The sequence below is a fragment of the Kogia breviceps genome, chromosome 1, assembly GCF_026419965.1.
Source record: "Kogia breviceps isolate mKogBre1 chromosome 1, mKogBre1 haplotype 1, whole genome shotgun sequence".
Lineage (NCBI taxonomy): Eukaryota > Metazoa > Chordata > Mammalia > Artiodactyla > Physeteridae > Kogia > Kogia breviceps.
In genome coordinates, this window is record NC_081310.1 from 27,848,894 (window position 1) to 27,870,110 (window position 21,217).

Here is a 21,217-nt window from a genome sequence, read left to right on the forward strand (position 1 = left end):
GAATAAATATACAAACTGAGGTTAAGGGGAAAAAATGTTCTGCTGTAGAATAAGAACAGTTGATGTTAGAATTAACTGCCAACAGAGAATATGAAAAACTGTGGCCAGATAGGCAAAGACTGTTAAAACAGAGGATAATGCTGATTTATGATGTCAATTCAGTATACATTTTATTTAATTTCAAGTATTCTAAATCATGCTACTGTGCAAAAGTGTCCTTTTTATTTCTATATTTTTAGAAGTCTTCTATATGAATTTAAAAAACAAAACTGATATATAACCAAAAAAATTAAGTGAAAAGAAAAATTGACTAGAACAAGAAAAGGGAAAGGATTATATGTTAGGATAAATAAAATGTAGAGCTATAAAAGATGTGATTTTCATGTTTGGTGTTGGACATGATTCAACTGAAGAAAGCAGTTTTCATTTCCATTTAAGTTTTCTTAATATGCATTTGACTTACAAATGCATATATATCGGCGTATATATGTATACACTTTTACAGGAGGAATGGCATGTATTTAATTTAGGGAAAAAAGTGAGATAGAGTCCAATACATACAATTCATAATATGTGTGAAAGCTACAAGAATAGTAGAACCAGCATCTGGCCCAAATAAGGACTTGATAAATGTTAGCTATTGTTACTGCTATTACTACTACTATCTCTAGTACTCCGAGGTTCTATTAACAGAAATAATCACCAAATAATTATACCATACGTGAACAACAAGTATGGAACATGTGCCTTGTGAAAGATTTTGCATGTATTTTAAAGTCATCCTCTCATTTCAAACCTACACAAATATTAATCTTCCTTTTTGCAAATGAGGAGACTCAAGCTTTGGGATCTTAGGTAATATGTCTTCCTCAGGTCACCAAACTGGCAAGGAGCAAGGCTAGTCTCAAAAGTGGAGGTATTTAAGGTCAAAGCCAGTGTCCTTTTTCACTTTGCTACTTTTCTTCTCAAGATTGGTTTAAGTAACCTTATTAAGCTAATCAAATTAACATTTATTTATATAATTTCTCTTTATATTTCACTTCAAAGTAGGAAAGTAGAGAATTATAGACAGATGTAGGTCTAGGGCTGGTCTCATCCTCAACAAAACAAATTTATTTCTTAAAGATTTTGACTTCCTCTTCTACCTCCAGTCACTTTGGGTTATTGGCTCACCTCAAGTTACTGAGCAGCTGATGAGAATGGTAACTGTAAATTGAAAATTTGCTCAGCATGTGTTCTTGCTACTTAGCGTGGTAAGCTTATTTAAGTGTCACCTCACAGTCACCTTGGAGAGACACGAGAACAAGATGCATTTTAAGAGATTGAAAGGTAGTGTTTATCCTGCAGTTGTATTTGTAGGCGGTTTTGATTATTTTTATTGTTGAAACTTCTTGGTGCCTGAATGAAGCATCTATTCAGACTTTAGTTTGCTGCTGGAGTTTTCTGCTAGAGTCCTAAATTCTCTGAGGGTCAAACAATCCTATATCCCCAGGAAGTGAGGGATGGGGACTAAGATAAGTGACTGGAGGGCACTGAGTGGCAATGATGGGCTTCTTTCTAGCCATCCTGGTATCCCTATCCAGAAGCAAACAATTGGCTGATTTCTTAATATCTTCTGTGTGCACTTCAAAGGACAAAGAGTATAGAAGGGTATTCTGACCGTTGCATTGCTTTTTCAAAGCACAATACACAGACACTAAGAATGGGGTGGGTGTGGATTATGATGGGACATTTCTTGATTTTCTTTTCAAAGTGTGGATGTGTGGGGATGTTCTTACGGGTACATACATAAGTCATTGTGGAAGAAATATTGCAAATATATGTGACAGAATAACATTTAGGAAGAGGACTCCTTTGACCTGTGATGCCTAGATTTATTCCATTCATGCTATTAAGTCAATCAAGGGATTGCTCTGTTCCCCACAATAAGTACTATACCTATTTTGTCAGGTTTTAGGTGATGGTAAGGATGGAGGTCAAAATGTTTTTCTTGGGAGAATGTTTCTTGATCTAAAGCCGTGACTCCTAGAAAAAAACCTATAAACCTCACTTTCAACAAAATGGAAAATTAAAGAGTTTCTCTAAGGGAAATGAAAGAGTTTCTTCTCAATCCAAATTGATCTGAAGCAGTTCTAAAGAAGCCATCATTTTTTCTTCTTAGGCCTTGAAAAAGTCTCAAGAAGACTAGTAGAGTCTTGGTTTTGATATTGACTTTGAGCAGTATTTGTTCAGTTATCCCTTCAGATGTTCGGATCCCTTCCAGAAACTTATCAGTACCCCAGGCATGAACTAGCATCAGTTAGAGATTTGATAGCACTGGCCTTCCTCAGCAGATGATACCTGGGGCTCCTGTGGAGCAATATCTGGGAGCCTCTGTTGGTGTTCGAGGCTGATATAGGCTTTCTTGGGCAGGAATATCCCATTATTGAATACTGGTCCAGTCACCAGCTAAGTCCCTCAGGTTTCCTTATGCAAACTTTAAACCGGGTCTCCATTCTTCTATATTCATGTTGATTTAAAAAACTCCTCATTTATCTACTCTCTCTATATATATTAGTCTCCCCCTTTGAGATGACCTAGATCTTAGTTCATCAGTTTTGTTTAATGACTACTTACTTGTTCTAAAAAAAAAAAAAGCAAACTTATCTATCTCCAACTTCTATATAAATGTAACATTCACAAATTATAATGATTTTATTAGTAAAAATACATTCTATTAATTTTTTTGTCAAGACCTATTATAACCTACATAATATAAATATATTTTTATCACTTTAAATAAAAAGAATCACAACATTACAGCTTCTTCCATTAGTAACAAAGATAATGCCAAATGTGCTGGAAAGCATGTAAAATCCAATCGTGAATGTTGGAACAGAAGGGAAGAGAAAGTGGGCAGGTAGAGTCTGAGGTAGTACAGAGGAAAGGTAGAGAAGGGTCATAGCAGAGAGCAGACAGGGAGAAAGATAGCCTTCCCAGAGGAAGTGCAAGCAGGGTGAATGCCTAGTCCTTGAAAAAGCAAATTATGATTGGCTACAAGGGCCTCCTTAGACCATGCCCCTGCTCTCTGCTGGCTCCTTCTCACTGAGCCAACAAGAGAGACATTTGAATCTCTCTCAAAGAGACATTTGGAGACCAGGAGTCCTTTCCAACCAGAGACCAAGGCAGTGTCTTAATTTGATGGGAAAAGAAAAGGTCCCAATAAAAAGGTACAGAATCCTTGAAGGAGTAGGGAGTTCTCTAAGTAGCAGAGAAGAGGAGAATTACTGAAGTGGATACTGAGAAGTCCAAGGTATCATTTTGCAGTTTCCCATTTTTGCCTAGAGTTAACCCTGCACACTTCTATGTGTCTCCTGATCACGAGAAGCTATTCGGTGGTGGTTTTGTTATGCTTGGTTGCTTCCACGCTGTTTCCCTCTTGAAAGGACCATGGTCTGTTATAATTCATGTAAATCATGAAGCTTTTGAAATATTTTAAAGTATAAAAGCACATTATTTTCTGACTTATTAATCAAGATATTGAGCGTCTGGTACAGAGCCTCTTCTTTATGATTATTTAAATGGAAGTGAACTGAATATGCTCTTAAGGCTCAACATGAAATAAGTTCCAATAACTGGAAAGATCAATTTCTGAAGAGTTAGACTCCTACTACTGACAGGTGATAACCTGAAAGCCTGGAAAGGGTTGTCATTGTCAACCTTTAATGTTCCTGGAATCGAGATCAGCAGTTCTTTGATGCCTTGATTTGGATTCCAGCTTCTTCAGACTAGTAAAGGGCAGCATGGTAGACTGCCTGGATGCAGCTTTTTCTTTTTTTGATTATGGAGATTTGAAGTTTGGCCTCTGAAATATTCTGTCCCTCAGTACATCCCTACTGTCTTTCCTACAAGTGATGAATACCAAATGTCACTGACGCATTAGGATTCTACAGTCATTTTGATTTACTTTATACTTGATTGGGAGCAACTTTTAATTAAATTCAATGTAATTTAATGGCTTCCACATGCACATTCTGTCTTCTGGGTTATAGAATCGCACAGCTGTATTTTTAGAACGAGAACTGAGGGCTGTACACTTTTGTTCAGCTTGCAGCTGAGTTTCATTTCTAAATTTTATATGTAAAGGGAAAATTATGCAAATAAGACACCCAAAACAATGGGTGTTCCATGTGAAAGGAAAATACAGTCTGACTCTGAAACTAGGCTTAGTAGGTTGTAGTCCTGTTAGAATAAGGGTAAATATTGTAATGCCAACAGACATTCTTTTGGACTCAGGCATGAGCCTACCAAATATGTTTCATTTTTTGATTGTTTAGACTTTGGCATAACTGGAAAACAGCTGGTATAAACACTGATTCATTGAAAATGGCTGATGAGAATAGAAAAATTGAAATGGGTTGGAAGAGAAATAATAAGGCATGGGCAAGGGCCTGCTTTGAGGTTAGCCTTCTTCCTTCTCTGATCTCTTGTTTGTTGAGCGTTTTCCCATTAGGTTTTGGACAGAGACCTCATTTTTCTCCAACTCCTCTCAGGGTTTAAAGGTTCAGTTTCTTCCAGTACCGCTCCCACACTGTCTTCTATTTAGAAAAGACAGCATGGTAATCTGTTTTATTACTTCCTTGACTGATAGCATTTCTATTCATTCTTATTTAATCTTGTTGACAGGAATTTATTTTCTGAATATAATTATCACTGTAATTCTGAGGTTACCATTTTTTTCTCTTTAATTTCAAGAGCAGTGTTTCCTGTGAAAGGGCACATACTTCTGTTTTTTCAGTAAACATTTTTTTCTGTCTGAAGTGTCTTTGGCAACTTGGGAAGTTGTCGCCATCAGTAGAATTATAAAGACAAAATGAATGAAACTACTGATACAAATTAGTTATATTTCAGAATTCAAATAAAAACTCTAAGTTAACAAAGTCAGGCCCTTCTTATATACCTTTAGTGAATTATGCAATTCAATGCATTATGCCACTTTATCTCCCTCACAGCTTTCATTTTCATGTATTTGTGGAGGTTTATGTGGTTTCGGGGGATGCATATACATTGCTGTGTTTGTTTTCTGTTAAATATAAAAATTGACCTCATGATGTGGGCTGGGGGGAGGGAGGTGGGGAGAGAGAAAGAGAGAGAGAGATAAGAGGGAAGAAGAGGAAAGAGGGGGAGAGGGGAGACGTGGGGGGAGTTAGTTTTATATATCACAAGAATTTATATATATACACGCACACGCACACACACACACACACACACACTTATATATTCATTCATATATGTATTGCTTACTTAAAGAACAACTTTTGGCACTTGTATTTTTAGGAGACTTAGCTCTGGAATTTTACTACTTGAAATGAGATGGTCCAGGCTTGAGCAAAGCTCAGACTTAATACAGCAAGTGTGTCTAGATTGTGTCAGGATTGCTTTGCACAGTCTCATTCACCCATTTACCCACTATTCATTCTTTTACCCATTCATTCATCAAACAACAATGGAACACTTACTAAGTTCCCCAAGGAACAGTGATCTAGTGGGAGGAAGCAGATAAGTTATACATACAAGTCAGTGAATGCTATAATAGAATGAACAATATTCTGTGGGCATCCAGAAGAGGGAGAATCTTTCTTCTGCTGCTTTTACAGTGTCCCTGACAAGCTGCTTGCAGCCGCAGAAATAGATGAGGAAATAAAATGCCGCACTGCTGTTTGTGTGACGTCAGGCAGAATTGAGTTCCTAATCCCTGCTCTTTCACGTACTGGTTGTGTGATCCTGGGAAGGGGGTTTTCAAGATTTAGTGCTCTGTCAATAAAATGTGCTAAAAATGATACCTCCCCCATCAATTGATGTAAAGCATAAATAGCGGAGCATGTGTGACAATACCATCTCAGTGCTCGGTGCACAATCTATATCCATTGAGTTAATACAAGTAGAGTGTCATCACCACCAAAGTATCAGTTAAATAAATGAGACTTGCCATAGACTCACATTCATCTATTCTAAATTTCTTCATCACAGATGTTTTATAGAATATTATTTTACTTTTCCATTTGGTATTCAGGTCAAAACAGAATATGTTAAGACTTTTAAAGGACTACCTTTTTTTAAAGTTTGGAACCAAAAACTTAAAACAGTTTGTTTTTATAATTTCAGTCACAATCTCATTGCACTAATTTTATATTCTGTACATGAATTTGACCCAAATTAACCTAAAGTATCCGACTTTGTTAGGCTTATTTATAAGCATAGACGTTTTGACAATGGTTGACAGTCCTGTTCTGGCAAATTTACCTTTTAGCTAAATTTAATGATCAGAAGATCAGTTAATGATTTGGGAAAGACTATTAGCCAACCTGTGAGTTAAGTTTCTAAGATATTTTATATGTTTATGTAAATATATAAAAACTTTATTTATAAACTTTGTGTGTGTGTGTGTATGTTTAAGCAAAGTAAGTGATTTATAGATTTTTGGAGTAGATTTTAGCTTGATTCCTAAATCTTAGTAAATTAAAACAACTTGAATTTTTGTTTCTAATAACTTCTTCCAGGAAGCAAAGTTCACAGAAGACTTTTAGATCAAATCAACAGCTTTACAAATAATAGCCTAGAATGAAGCCTACATAACTAAACCAAACATATCATTCTAAAGCAGTGCTGTCCAATAAAAGTAGAATGTGAGTCACGTATGTAATCTTAAAAAACAGTTGAAATTAATTTAAATAATCTAACCCATTATATCTAAAATATTATCAATTTAACATGTCATCAGGATAAAAATCAGTACTTCAGTTTTCAAATTTAAACTTTAAAATAAAATATTCAGTTCCTCAGTTTCACTAATCTTATTTCAAGTGTTCAGTAGCCATATAAGACTAGTTAGTGGCTACTATAGTAGATAGGACATATCTGAAGTCTTCCTTTTATAGATCATTTTAATGGTTATTTATGATTTAAAATGATTAGAAAATTAAACTCAAGTATCAGAGTTTATTACCTTTATAAGGCTATAACATTATATGTTAACTTCTTTTGGAAAAAAGGAACTTACTTTTCTTTTCAAGAACCTACATGTACAATGAGATAGGCAAACTTCCAAGGATTCTAGTGGTCTTTAGAGTCTACTCCTGGTTGATGTTGAGGGATGAGCATCCCGAGTTTCTCTTAGAGTAAATTTGAATGCAAGTCAAGTGGCTCAAAGATTGTTCTCCACTGAGTAACTGGACAAGATTTATCATTCTTGCCATTCCTAACAAGTATCTCTGAAGATGACTTAGCTGTTCTGATTTTTGGCCCACAGACAGATGACTTCTCCTAGCCCCTTGTTACTAGGTGACAGTGAGCAAAAAGCAATTCATCTCTCCATAGAGTTATTTACCACAGAGCATTATTGTGTACTTGGCCATTTAACAAATGCTGTGGAATGGATAACTTCTAGTGTGATTCCCCTCAGGTGCACAATGTCAAGTGCAGGTGAGAAATTGGTTTTTGCCTAAGCTTCTGAAAATACAGTAGGAATCTAATACATTTTTGAGCAGTCCAGAATATTTATTACAGATATGCAGAGTTGGCTACAAGTAAAAATTATTCCTATCCAACATACTAAAGTTACCAACGTGCCCAGTAGCTATTTCCCACTTTCCTAGCCCACAAATGCTCACTCAGGGGCATTTGCTGCACACGGTAATCCCTCCGAATAACTGTTATGCCAAGGAAAATATGTTTCATTATTAAAGAATAAAGCAAATTAGAGTACATCTGAAGAGTGAGGAAGTATATCTGAATGGGAGAAAAGAGAACGTTTTAAAGAGGGGAAGGCATATTATCTCAACCTTAGAAGGAAAATAATTCAATATGACAAATATTTACTCAGTAATTACTGTATGTCAGCAAATGCTATGAACTGAGTTCTCAAGGACTTAGCACACAGTTCCTGCAATCAAATAGCTTATAGAAAATGGGAGATTTTAGACATGCATACATCGGTAAGGAATGTTTGATGATGGAGATGCAGCAGTAGAAAGATTACTTGAATGAAAGTACTAAAGGAATTAAGATGTGAAGCAAGGGGCATAATTAAAGAACAGGAAATAGCCTCAGATTAAAGGAAGCAATTTTTTTCTTCGAGTTTTATTGAGATATAAGTGACATACATCACTGTATTAAGTTTAAGGTGTACAGCAGGATGATTTGACTTACATACATCATGAAATGATTATCGCAATAAGTTTAGTAAGCAGTTATCATCTGATATAGATATAAAACCAAAGAAATAGAATAAAAATTTTTCCCTGTGATGAGAACTCTTAAAGTTTACTCTCTTAACCATCTTCATGTATAACACACAGCAGTGTTCATTATATTTATCATGTAGTACATTACATCTCTAGTACTTCTTTTACTTTTTTTTTTTTTTTTTTTTTTTTTTTTTTTTTTTTTTTTTGCGGTATGTGGGCCTCTCACTGTTGTGGCCTCTCCCGTTGCGGAGCAAAGGCTCCGGACGCGCAGGCCTAGCGGCCATGGCTCACGGGCTTAGTTGCTCCGCGGCATGTGGGATCTTCCCGGACCAGGGCACGAACCCGTGTCTCCTGCATCGGCAGGCGGATTCTCAACCACTGCGCCACCAGGGAAGCCCACTGCGCCACCAGGGAAGCCCTCTTTTACTTTTAACTGGAAGTTTGTACCTTTTGACTGCCTTCATCTAATTCCCCCTCCCCTTGCCTCTGGTAACCAAAAATCTGATTTCTTTTTCTGTGAGTTTGTTTGTTTGTTTTCGAAGCCTTATTGACCTACAACACAGTTCCTGTTACACAACATATTAATTCAATATTTCTATACATTTCACAGTGATCACCAAGGTAAGCCTAATTACCAAGGAAGCAATTTTTGAAGAGGGAGCATCAGGAGATAGAAAGCCAGAAAGATAATTTGATCCAACATAGTGGTTAGTGAAAGATTTTAACTAGGAACGTGATATAGACAGCTCTTTACTTCAGGAAATATAAAGTTTGGTGGTAGGAAGAGCAGATTAGATAGGAGGCTATACTTATAATAAAATTAATGATAAGAAGAGTGAATTGTAGGAAATAAAGAGGAAGGGAGGGGACAGATTCATGATGGGTGTAGAAGGAAAACCGTTTGACCACTGATTAGGTGAAGAAAGAGGGAGGAGTCAAAGATGACTCAGGTTTTGAACTGAACATCTAGGCAGATGGTACCATTAGCAAAAATAGGGAAGATATGGTTGGGGAAAATACAGTGAGTTCCATAGTAGATGCACTGAATTGTAGACATCTGTAAAACGTCTAGGAGTAGATGTCTAACAAGCACTTGTAAATAGAAAATTGGAATTTGGGAGATAAGTACAGTCTGAGGATACAAGTTTTTGAGAACAGTATTATCTGTTAAGCTAGATCCTGTGAAAATGCACATAAGTAAAAGAGGATAGGAGATATTTACTGAAAAAATGGAAGGAACTGCTAACTCAGTTAAAATTTCTGGGAGTCGTTAACTGTTATCTTCTTGAAAGTTACTGCAGTGTCCAGCCCTCTACTATTAAGAAAGTGGCATAATATTTAATGGGTGTCTCAATTTTAGAAGTAATTTGTAATAGTTGGTGCTCAGTTCCAACTCATTGAATAAATGATGTTTAAAGGCTGTAAGCACTGAGTGGCATCCAGTGTAAGAAAAGATTCTTCAGGTGGTCCAGGCTAAAGTGTAAACAATTCTAGTGCTTGGTTCTTATGACCCTGATTAGATCTGTGGTGCTCAGTGTATCTGTATCAGAATCAGAGATTGTTTGGAGCCTAGGGAAAGCCCCAATAGGAGAATCAAGTAGAATCTTCAGAGTTTAAAGGTAGAACCTTATCTCTTTCATCAAGTAATTATTTTCTTTTTGAGAAAGAGCTCTTACTCACTGGGTTCTAGTGGACTGTGGAACCACGAGGCCCCCCAGGATCCCAAGCTGCCCTGCTTTTTTATTTGATTGTCTTTTCTAGGCATGAGCTCCTTAAGGACAAGGTACTTTGGCTTATTCATCTTTGTGTACCTAAATCCTTGCAGGGTGTTTAGCAGTTATTCATTGCTCAAAACATATTGGTTGAAAGTCCATTTCCTTGGCCCTGTAGTTATTGACATTTGCTAAGGAAATAATCAGACATGAGAGAAAAAATACTATAATATATATTATAAATATAAGCATATTTATAATAGATTTGTATTTATTTTTAACAGAGAAAAATTTGAAAGATAATTAATATTTAAAAATAGAGAAATGCCTGACTAAATTATAGGATGTAGACAGATTATACAATCATTAAAACCTGTGATTTTGAAGAACATTGATGACATAACATAAGCAGCATATAGCTCTAAATTTAAAATATAATGTATAAAATGATAATTACAGCATGCTCACAGTTTTATCAATTCACATGTGTTGGAAGGAAATAAGAAGTGTGACAAGAATTCCTCTTAGGGTGAGGGCTGTTTTTGTTTAGGAAGGTATATTGAGCCTAATCGAGTAGGAAATAAAACACAGAGGTCATGTGTTAGTAGTAATAATGAAGCAGAGTGAAAAGAGTGACGGAGGGGGTGTATTTTATATAAGGTGGTCATGGAAGGCTTCTCTGATAAGTCACATTTGGTCAGAAACTTGGGTATAGGAGATGAACCAGTGTGTTTGCTGGTGGGAATGATCCAGTAAAGAAGGAATGTTTGACAATGGAGTGGGGAGAAGGGATGGCAATAGGAGCCATATCCTTGATTAGGCCCAGGTGAGAAGTTAGCCTAAGCTGTGAGTGTAAATGATTCCTTCATCATGAAGGCAGGGCATGTGCCTGCTGTTGCTGGACGTTAATAGGTATCAGTGCGGGAGTTTACGAAAGTTCTCTTCTGATTGCTTCTATCTTCTCAGTATGATAGAAGAAAAATCATCAAATAAGAGTGAGAAGGGATAAGAAAAGAGGGGTTGTATAAAATAGTCATGTATGAGAGTGGGAGTCAGTCAATATTAGTTAAGAAGCATATAACAATTTCTATTATTTTCTGTATTTTTGGTGAATTTTTATTATTATTTTTTTCTTTTCCTGACTCTTTTAAGTTTAATTCATTTACTTATTTTTATTGAAATACAGTTGATTTACAATGTCGTGTTAGTTTCAGGTGTACAGCAAAGTGATTCTGTTATATATACATATTCACCAATTTTTTTCAGATTCTTTTCCCTTGTAGGTTATTGCAAAATATTGAGTGTAGTTCCCTGGGCTGTACAATAGATCCTTGTTGGTTATCTATTTTATTTTATTTTATTTTAAAATTAATTAATTTATTTTTGCTGTGTTGGGTCTTCGTTTCTGTGCGAGGGCTTTCTCTAGTTGTGGCAAGCGGGGGCCACTCTTCATCACGGTGCGCGGACCTCTCCCTATCTCAGCCTCTCTTGTTGCGGAGCACAGGCTCCAGACGTGCAGGCTCAGTAGTTGTGGCTCACGGGCCTAGTTGCTCCGTGGCATGTGGGATCCTCCCAGACCAGGGCTCGAACCCTTGTCTCCTGCCTTGGCAGGCAGATTCTCAACCACTGCGCCACCAGGGAAGCCCTGGTTATCTATTTCATATATAGCAGTGTGTATATGTTAATCCCAAACAACTAATTTATCCCTCCCCCACCCCTTTCCCCTTTGGTAACTGTAAGTTTGTTTTCTGTCTGTGGGTCTAGTTCTGTTTTGTATGTAAGTTCATTTGTGTCATTTCTTTTAGCTTCCACATATAAGTGATATCATATGATGTTTATCTTTCTCTGTCTGACTTTCTTCACTTAGGTAATCTCGAGTTTGATCCATGACGCTGCAAATGGCATTATTTCGTTCTTTTTTACGGTTAATATTCCATTGTATATACATACACACCACGTCTTCTTTATCCATTCATCTGTAGATGGACATTTAGGTTACTTCCATGTCTTGGCTATCGTAAATAGTGGTGCAGTGAACATCGGGGTGCATGTATCTTTTTGAATTATGGTTTTCTTCGGATATGTGCCTAGGAGTGGGATGGTAGGATCATATGGGTGAATTTTTAATTTATCCATAAGTACAGGTTTTTCTATCTCTTCATCACTTTATATCTTTTCCATCTCCTATAACCAAAGTGGTTAATCCAGTGGCAAACTAACAGAAAATAAAAGTGAAGACAAACGCTCAGTTCTAGAGCTCCTACAGCAACTTGTAATAACTAAGGTATCTCATTTTTGCTAATGAAATAATTGACTTTTTTCTCACTGCTCCTCAACAGGGTGGTGGCGATTGTCCAGAAATGAGTATTGGAGCTATAAAAATTGCCTTGGAAATTTCTCTTCCTGGTTCTTTCATCTATGTTTTCACTGATGCACGGTCCAAGGATTATCGGCTCACTCATGAGGTGCTGCAGCTTATCCAACAGAAACAGTCACAAGTGAGTAGGAGGCAACTCCCCACTACTGAATTTTCCATCTGAACACAGCTGTAAGAAATACAAGAGATTGCCTCCCCTCCCTGACTATACTATGTGTGACAAATGTCAATAATTACAACTATTGATCCATATATATGGACTCCAATATGTATGTGTCATTTAATCTAAACATGTTAAATGGATATGTGATATTTGTATATAGCATATGAATGCCTTGTTTCATAATATGGAGAAGAAATGATTAGGATTTAATTAATATGCTTGTTACCATCTTATCCTTATAACTGACAAAAACATAGCCCTGACAGAAAACACCTGTATTTCAAATATCACCTTGTGTGTGGAATCTTGTCTGAGTCAGTTACTCCTTGTATCAGTTAGCTATTGCTGCATAACAAGCTGTTCTCTCAATGACTTGAAACAATAATCATTTATTTCTCACATGTTTGCAGGTTTCAGTTATGCTAGGCTATGCTTGCTCACTTGTGTACCTGGGCATAGTTTGGGTTTGGCTTATCTAGGTGATCTCTGGGGTGACTTGCCTCTCCCTTGCAAGTTTCTCAGCTTCTTTCTGAGACCAGGAAGCTAGTTTAGGCATGTTCTTCTCATGACCAATGCAGAACCACTAGACAGCAAGTGGAAATACCCAAGGCCTCTTGAGTTCAGGCTTAGAACCAGTAGAATGCATATAGATATCTTGCCATAGAGCAAGATATCTATATATCTTCCACTTGCTTGGTAGTATGTTAAGACATAATAAGTGCTCAATAAATATATATTGATTTATAAGAACCTTTTAAACTATCTTCTTTTTTTTTCAAAAATCATAGGTGGTATTTGTGCTCACTGGAGATTGTGATGACAGGGCCCATATTGGATATAGAGTCTATGAAGAAATTGCCTCTACAAGTTCTGGTCAAGTATTCCACCTGGACAAAAAACAAGTTAATGAGGTCAGTTTAATAAAGTGGGTCTACTTTATTACCAGCTACCTTACCAACATCAGTTAGGCAAACCTAATTGTGTCAGTTTTGATTTCAAAAACAATTCAAACAAAAAAAATTTTCCCCCATTCCCCACAGGTCAATTAAGTTATTAAAACAATGTGGAGAAACATAGATTTATCTGGTATTAATTTCTAGACTGTATTATGCTATACTGATAAATTATTTAGATTTAAGCATACATTTATTTAAAATTCATTTGGTGGAACTTGAAAATTTTTGTAGTTGTTGTTGTTTAGTAAGGTCAGTTTGTATTTCTGATGTACAGCTTTTGGATAACTGGTAAAATGAGGCTTGATTTGACTTTTACTTGACTCATTTTACATTTGTTTACTGAAGTAGAATATAAAAAAGTGAGTTATTAAGCCAAATTCTAATGAAGTTTGATCTCTTAAGACTAAAAGTAAGAAACTATAACTGAGTAACTATATACTTATCTAAAAATTTTTATTATAATAAAATCTATAACTTATATGCTCAGAAGATCTTGGTACTTTCTAAAGAAGTGTTTGAGATATATTTAATTGTCATGATTCTTTCTTTCTTTTTCTTACCTTGCCTTGACCTTACTTGTGATAATAAAATTTTGTTTATTTATTTATTTATTTATTTGGCTCCCTCTTAAGTTTCTAGGAACATGCCAGAACAAAGATAAGATTTTATGTGGGTATAATTCACATTTGATTTGATGTGGTCAGTGTATTAAGAAAATTCTATATTTGTTTGTTTGTTTGTTTGTCATTACTGCAATTAGTATTATTTAAAATTTTTCTTAATGAACAGTTTTTCAACTATTTATTGAAAGATAAGAAGCATGATTGACTATACATATATATATTCACAGATACTTAACACACATACTCATATATATATGCACATATATGTAGATGTATGTGTGTGTATATTTTCTTTTTTTCCTCTTTGTTTGTGATCTAATATGTGGTAAATATTTAAGTTTCTGATGTGAGCTAAAAATATGGGTTTCTCTTTGTAGGACAGGATTTTATATATATATGTATAAATATATATATACATATATATAAAACCTGGAGAGTATTATGCTTAGTAAAATAAGACAGAGAAAAACAGATACTGTATATTTTCACTTATATGTGGAATCTAAAAAAATAAACAAACAGATGTAACAAAGCAGATATAGACAGATACAGAGAACAAATTATTGGTTACCAGAGGGGAATGGGTTGGGGAGAGGGGCAAAATAGATGAAGGGGTTTAAAAGGTACAAACTACTAAGTATAAAATAAGTAAGTTTTAAGGATATAATGGACAGCACAAGGAATATAGTCAATATACAGGTTCTATGAATTTCACGACAAACTTCCTTGTCTTGAAAGAAATGGTTCAGTAGTCCTCTTATAACTAAAGAGTTCCTGTTACATCATGATGGAACTAATAGGACATTGTGTATTTCTAGAATAAACATTTTAGCAAAAGTATTTTTTATTAATATGTGATATACAAACCTGGGAGGTTACTTTAGTCCAAACGGTTTCTTTTCTTGCAAGAAGAAGCCTTAGAGCGATATGTGGCTTGAGTCCGTATTGTGTCCACTGTAGTGATCCAGAAATGCCTGGGCAGCTCTGACAACTACTCAACTGCAGAGCCCTTAGCAGTTATTTGAATAAACATCTGCATGAGAATTTGGGAGCCTGGGAAGAGAAGAGTTGGAGAAGAGTGCAGGACTGTCTCAGGAACTGGGTTTCTTGTCCCATCCCATACACTATACTTGACCCTAATGACCTCACACTGGCCAGAATGGACATCATCAAAAAATCTGCAAACAATAAATGCTGGAGAGGGTGTGGAGAAAAGGGACCCCTCTGGCACTGTTGGTGGGAATGTAAATTGACAGCCACTATGGAGAACAGTATGGAGGTTCCTTAAAAAACTAAAAATAGAACCACATATGACCCAGCAATCCTCCTATTGGGCACATACCCTGAGAAAACTGTAATTCAAAAAAAACACATGTACCACAATGTTCATTGCAGCACTATTTACAATAGCCAGGACATGGAAATAACCTAAATGTCCAACAATAGATAAATGGATAAAGAAGATATGGTATATATATACAATGGAATATTACTCAGCCATAAAAAGGAACAAAATTGGGTCATTTGTAGAGACGTGGATGGAACTAGAGAGTGTCGTACAGAGTGAAGTAAGTCAGAAAGAGAAAAACAAATATCATACATTAACGCATATATGAGGAAGTAAGTCAGAAAGAGAAAAACAAATATCATACATTAACACATATATGTGGAATCTAGAAAAATAGTACAGGTGAACGTAGGGCAGGAATAGAGACGTAGATGTAGAGAATGGACATGTGGACCTGGGGGGGAAGGGGAGGGTGGGACGAATTGGAAGATTAGGTTTGACATAAATACACTACCATGTGTAAAATAGATAGCTAGTGGGAACATGCTGTATAGCACAGGGAGCTCGGCTCAGTGCTCTGTGATGGTCTAGATGGGTGGGATGGGGGCGTGAGAGGGAGGTCCAAGAGGGAGGGGATATATGTATATATATGGCTGATTCACTTCATTGTTCAGCAGAAACTAACACAACATTGTAAAGCAATTTTACTCCAATAAGAAAAAAAAAAAGAAAGGCCACTATTTAGAGTTGCTTTTTAACCTGGAATTATGTAAGCCTCTGGGGTACAGTCAGTATCATCAGCACAAAGTAGGGCATAAGTGAGGAAAAGCAACATTCTCTCTTGCATCAATGGGGATACCATCTGCTTAGGGGGTTGTGAGGCTTTTGGGAGAAGTGGCAGTGGTGTTCAGTGTAGACAGATGGGGCATTGCTGCCAACAGAGGATACCATGCCCAGTGGACAGGTTGGTTCTCAGCAGAAGGTACTAGAGAAGAGGTGAGAAGAGATATGGCCGTGGTCAGCACCTAGAGCATTTGAAAGAACAGTTGCTTGAACCTGCTGTGAGCAGTTAGGCATAACTTGGAAGTTCTCAAAACAAACTGGGTAAAGTTTTAGGGGGAACCATAGGAGTTTTTTAGGAGTTGGGCCATAGAGCTAGAATATAACCTCGTCTGTCCCATAAATGTAACTCTATATTCATATACTCAGAGAAAATTGATTTATGCAAAATTGAAAATACTGTTGTCGGGACTTCCCTGGTGGTCCAGTGGTTAAGAATCTGCTTGCCAATGCAAGGTACACGGGTTCGAGCCCTGGTCTGGGAAGATCCCACATGCTGCGGAGCAATTAAGCCTATGTGCCACACCTACGGAAGCCCGCACACCTAGAGCCCATGCTTTGCAACAAGAGCAGCCACTGCAGTGAGAAGCCCATGCACTGCAATGAAGAGTAGCCCCTGCTCGCCACAACTAGAGAAAGCCCGCGCACAGCAACAAAGACCCAATGCAGCCAAAAATTTTAAAAATAAATAATAAAAATAAATTAATTTAAAAAAACAAACAGAAGCAGTATTGTAACAAATTCAATAAAGACTTGAAAAAGAAAATGGTCCACATAAAAAAAAAATCTTTAAAAAGAAAAGAAAATACTGTTGTCTTAAATGGAGAATATGAGCCCTACAGAGGTACAAGTTTACTTATTAAACAAATGGGGTAATGATATTTCTTATAGCCCTAATAATTCTGACAATTACCAAATAATTTATAGGAACAATTTTAAAAATTTGGTGTGAATTACAGAAAATTTTATAGATATAGGTATATAACATAAATTTAACCCACTGGAATCTTAATAGTGTTTTTCTCCCAGATCATCAACTGATATTTTGATCTTTAACTTTAGCTAGGCAGAAAAGGGCTAGCAAAAAGCATTGCTAAAATTGTCCATTTTTATAAGCTGGAGTTTGATGCCAACAGGGATGGGCTTTAATTCATATGTCAACCATAGCATTTCCAATCCCTCTTCCAGGTTGTTCAGGAAAGGCCATCTCATGTACTTTGTGCCACTGAGATGCAGGGAAATTTAGCTAAGGGTGTCTTGGAAAAGTTGTCTTCTAGATATTGTCCTGCATGGATGTGAATTCCAGATCTGGTACAGGCATCTTCATACAAGTCTGAGGATGAAACAAATACAAGGGGGAGGAAAGAGCTAAGAAAATCCAGAGCCTTTGGCTTAAGTCGACATTCAGACCATCCTACCTCTAAGCCTCTGAATCAGGGAAGTGATCTTTTTGTTTAAGCCAGTTAGAGTTGAGTATTAAGTTACCTAAAGATAAATGTATTCTAACTGATAAGAATTCTGTATTTCTTTGTGACATGGTCTCTGTAAGTCCCAGTTTCCCTGTTTGTAAAATGAGGATAATAGAATTATACACTTCAGGAAGTTGTTATAAGGTTAAATGAGATAATGCATATAAAATGTTCTGCACAGGTCTGATACTGGGTAAGTGCCCAATAAATGTTAACTGGTATTGTTATAATCCTCATAATGTTGTTATTTTGCTTTCAAAGTGGGGAAATTGTGCCACTGTGTTTGTTAGAAACCAGGTGGCTAGTTGTTGGTTGCTGGGAAGTAAATTTGAGTGGAAGAGTCCAGGAAAAGACTGGAGAGATGGTTCTTTTTTGATGTGTGTGAAAAAAGATACTGTGAGGGGTTACAGGAATTGTATGAGCCAATATGTGCTTTAAAGCCACCAAAGTAAAAGCTTTTGTTAACAAAAAGCAGAGTGACAGTGTTAAAATTGGATTTGCAAAATTTTTAGCATATAATTTAGCCATTTTTCTTTTCTCATTTTTCCAGATTCTCCTATTATATAAATATTTTAAACTCTAGAGAATATAGATGCCTTAATGATAACTGCGCATTTAATAGATTTAAGAACTGCAGTGAAGCCATGCCCGTACTGAGTCCTTTCATTTTACTAGAGCAATTTTTCATCTATTGTTTCTAAAGGAATCTGTAGAGTATTATGCTTTACTCTCTTAACCTAGTTCACCAGTTTCCTAACCTAGTGGGATATATTTTGTATCAACTCTCTCTTGAGATAACTTGTAGCTTTTTTCTTTCTTCCTGTTCTTTTTTTAAAGAAGATCTAGGTATCTTTCATCTTTTTTTAACACAAAAGAGAAGCCAAAGTAAAGAAATTATTTGGGTGAACATCAGGGGCATATAAATCATTGTATGGTATTACAGTTTGGAAATACAAGTTAAGACACATCTAAAGGATGTACTTAAACAGTTTACCTTTGAAGATGAAAAGGAACTAAACAGTCTAAACTCTTTCATTTCTTTGTAAACTGGGTGATTGTCAGTGATCTAATTAATGCTTCCTAGGTTTAAGCAAAGTCCAAGTTTGAAATCTTAAAGTTACCCACAGATGTTATACTCTTGTGTCCAAGAACCTAACACAAAAAAATCCATTATCAAATGGATAATTCACTTGTTCTGAGTTTCCCCATTCTTTCTCTCCACCTCTCCCAACTCATGTCTTCAAACATCTCCCCTTCCAATCCCCCCCGCAAAAAACCTCTCCCTGGACGTCCCAGACTTGTGGATTGGTTTTATTTCCCACTTCTGAGTAATGCTAGCTAGCTGCCTATGTTATATCAGAAGGAAATTTTATCAAATAAAGAAATAATTGTCAAGAAATTTATATTTTTTGAAGGAGGTCAATGATGATATCTAGACGTCCCATGAGACTGTATCGTAATGACTATCCTATCATATAACTTGCAGGTCTTTGGTGTAGGATGTTTTAGTTCCAGCGTACCTTTTTAACACCCAGTGCTTTCTTCTGGAGTGGTCCCCTGTGCTACTCTGTTTGGCACAGGCATACGTACTCCTCTCGACTGTCGTTCTCTGTTAGATGTGAAAGACTCCCACGACTCTTTCCTTTCTTTGGCGATTGCCCTGTGATTAAGAAAATAATACCAGATCAGAATGATTGTGTGCTTGTTATGGCCGTTCAACAAGAGTTGAATTTTATTTCACTTCATTTCATTTCATTTCACTTAATCCTTACCACAGCCTATAAGGAAGACACCATGATCATCACCTTCTTTTCACAGATGAGGGAAATGAAGCATAGGGAGGCAAAGCGTCTTACTCAGGGTTAAACCGCCGCTAGCTGCTAAGTGTCTGAACATAGGGGGCATATGCATTCTTTCTCTTGAGACTGCACCCTTAACCACTGTGAGTCCTGCCTCTGATTTTGTCTTTTGTTTTCATCAGAGGATGCAGTTTTAACAATCAAGTGACACATCAGAGATTCCATCCCCATTCATTTGTTCAGCAGATGTTTGGTCTACTTGATGCTAGTCACCACACTAAACACCATGGGAAAGCAAAGACCAACAAGATGCTGTCCTGATTTTCAAGGACCCTAGAGGAGGAAAGGGGATGTAATGACTCTACAGGGTGATAATAGCTGATGGAGACCATCCCAACTCCTCAACCAGCCAGAGACTTCACTCAAGAAGGACCGTGGGTCTCATTGAAGACCAGGGCACACAGTCTGTTCCTCAGGGTCCTAACTGCTGCATTGGCCAATGGAGTGAACAGGGGGCATCTGACTAACGCCAGATTCTCTGGATTTGAATCTTAACTCCACCACTTACTAGATTCATGACCCTTAGTTATCTACCTCCTCTGTGCTATAATTTCTTCATTGATAGATAGGATACTATAATACCAACCACATAAGATTAAGCAAATAGGGAAATTTCAGTAGTACCCAGCACATAATAAGCCTTTGAAAACATTTTATGTTTATTTTTAAATATTTTTTTTCAAGTAGCAAAACTGTAGACCCCATTCCCCCTTGTCCTTTCTATCTCTTAACAATAGACTTGGGCATCTGATCTAAATTTACTACCCTCTACCTTATAAGGGGCTGGAAAGGCACTGAAAGGCTGTCTACATTTCTTTGAATATGTGGCAGGGTGGAAGAAGTCCAGGACATTAGGAATCTCCATTCTAAGTTCTCCTTCCTAGGCAAGACTGTTCCAACCGCTGCTAAAGTCAACATGCTCTGGGAGTTTACCATCAATTTTCTTACAACAGCAAGGAGAGAGGGGAGGTCATCTCAGAATTTTTCTCTAAGAATGATTAAAGAAGCAGGATATCAGTAATCATCCGAGCAGAAAACAGAAGGCTCACTCAACAGGGGCAAAAGAGAGTTTACTGAATAGCAGATTACCAAGGTGTGGGTAGGCCTAAGGGCAGCCAACAGGGAATGGTGAAGCACTAAGAGTCCAGCAACAATAGAGGAGAGAGAGCTTGGACCAGCACCCAGGGAGATCAAGGCTAAGGACCTCTGATAGGCAAACTGCAGCCCTGGAGGATGGAACCAGGGGAATAAATACTCAACTCCTCTTTCTTTATCCCTTTCATTTCACCCAATCTAACTGGAAGCTGGGCCACTGATCTCGGGTGACCTCAGCCTGAAGAGATTTGAAGCAGGATTTCGGTTCCCGGCTGGAGATAGTGAGGCCGTGGCAGTGAGAGAGCTGAATCCTAGCCACTAGACCAGTGACCAGTGACAAGGCCCTGGCCTGTACAGCTTTGCAGAAAATGAATTTCCACAAAGAACCGGAAAGTAGTGAAACAAGTAAAGTGTTTATTAGGAGGAAAAAGATAGACACACAGGCGGACTCAGAGAAAGAGTCGCGCCCTCTTGGTAGTTTGAACCACTTATATGGGGGCTTTCTTCCAGGTTTCCTTTGGCCAATCATCTTGCTTTGTCTGGTTCTGAGTCCATATTTGGTTAATCTCTGGGTCCTCCCGTGTGTGTGTGCATCTCTCAGCCAAGATGG

General features: G+C 37.1%; 1 protein-coding gene across 1 annotated transcript in view; it reads left to right on the forward strand.

Annotated features, from left to right (window-relative positions):
• HMCN1 (hemicentin 1) overlaps positions 1 to 21,217 on the forward strand; it is a 517,679-nt gene that overhangs the window by 121,427 nt on the left and 375,035 nt on the right. The window contains exons 3-4 of the mRNA XM_059076723.2: positions 12,277 to 12,435; positions 13,266 to 13,388. Coding sequence (XP_058932706.1) covers positions 12,277 to 12,435; positions 13,266 to 13,388 — 282 coding nt within the window. The remainder of the gene's footprint in view (positions 1 to 12,276; positions 12,436 to 13,265; positions 13,389 to 21,217) is intronic.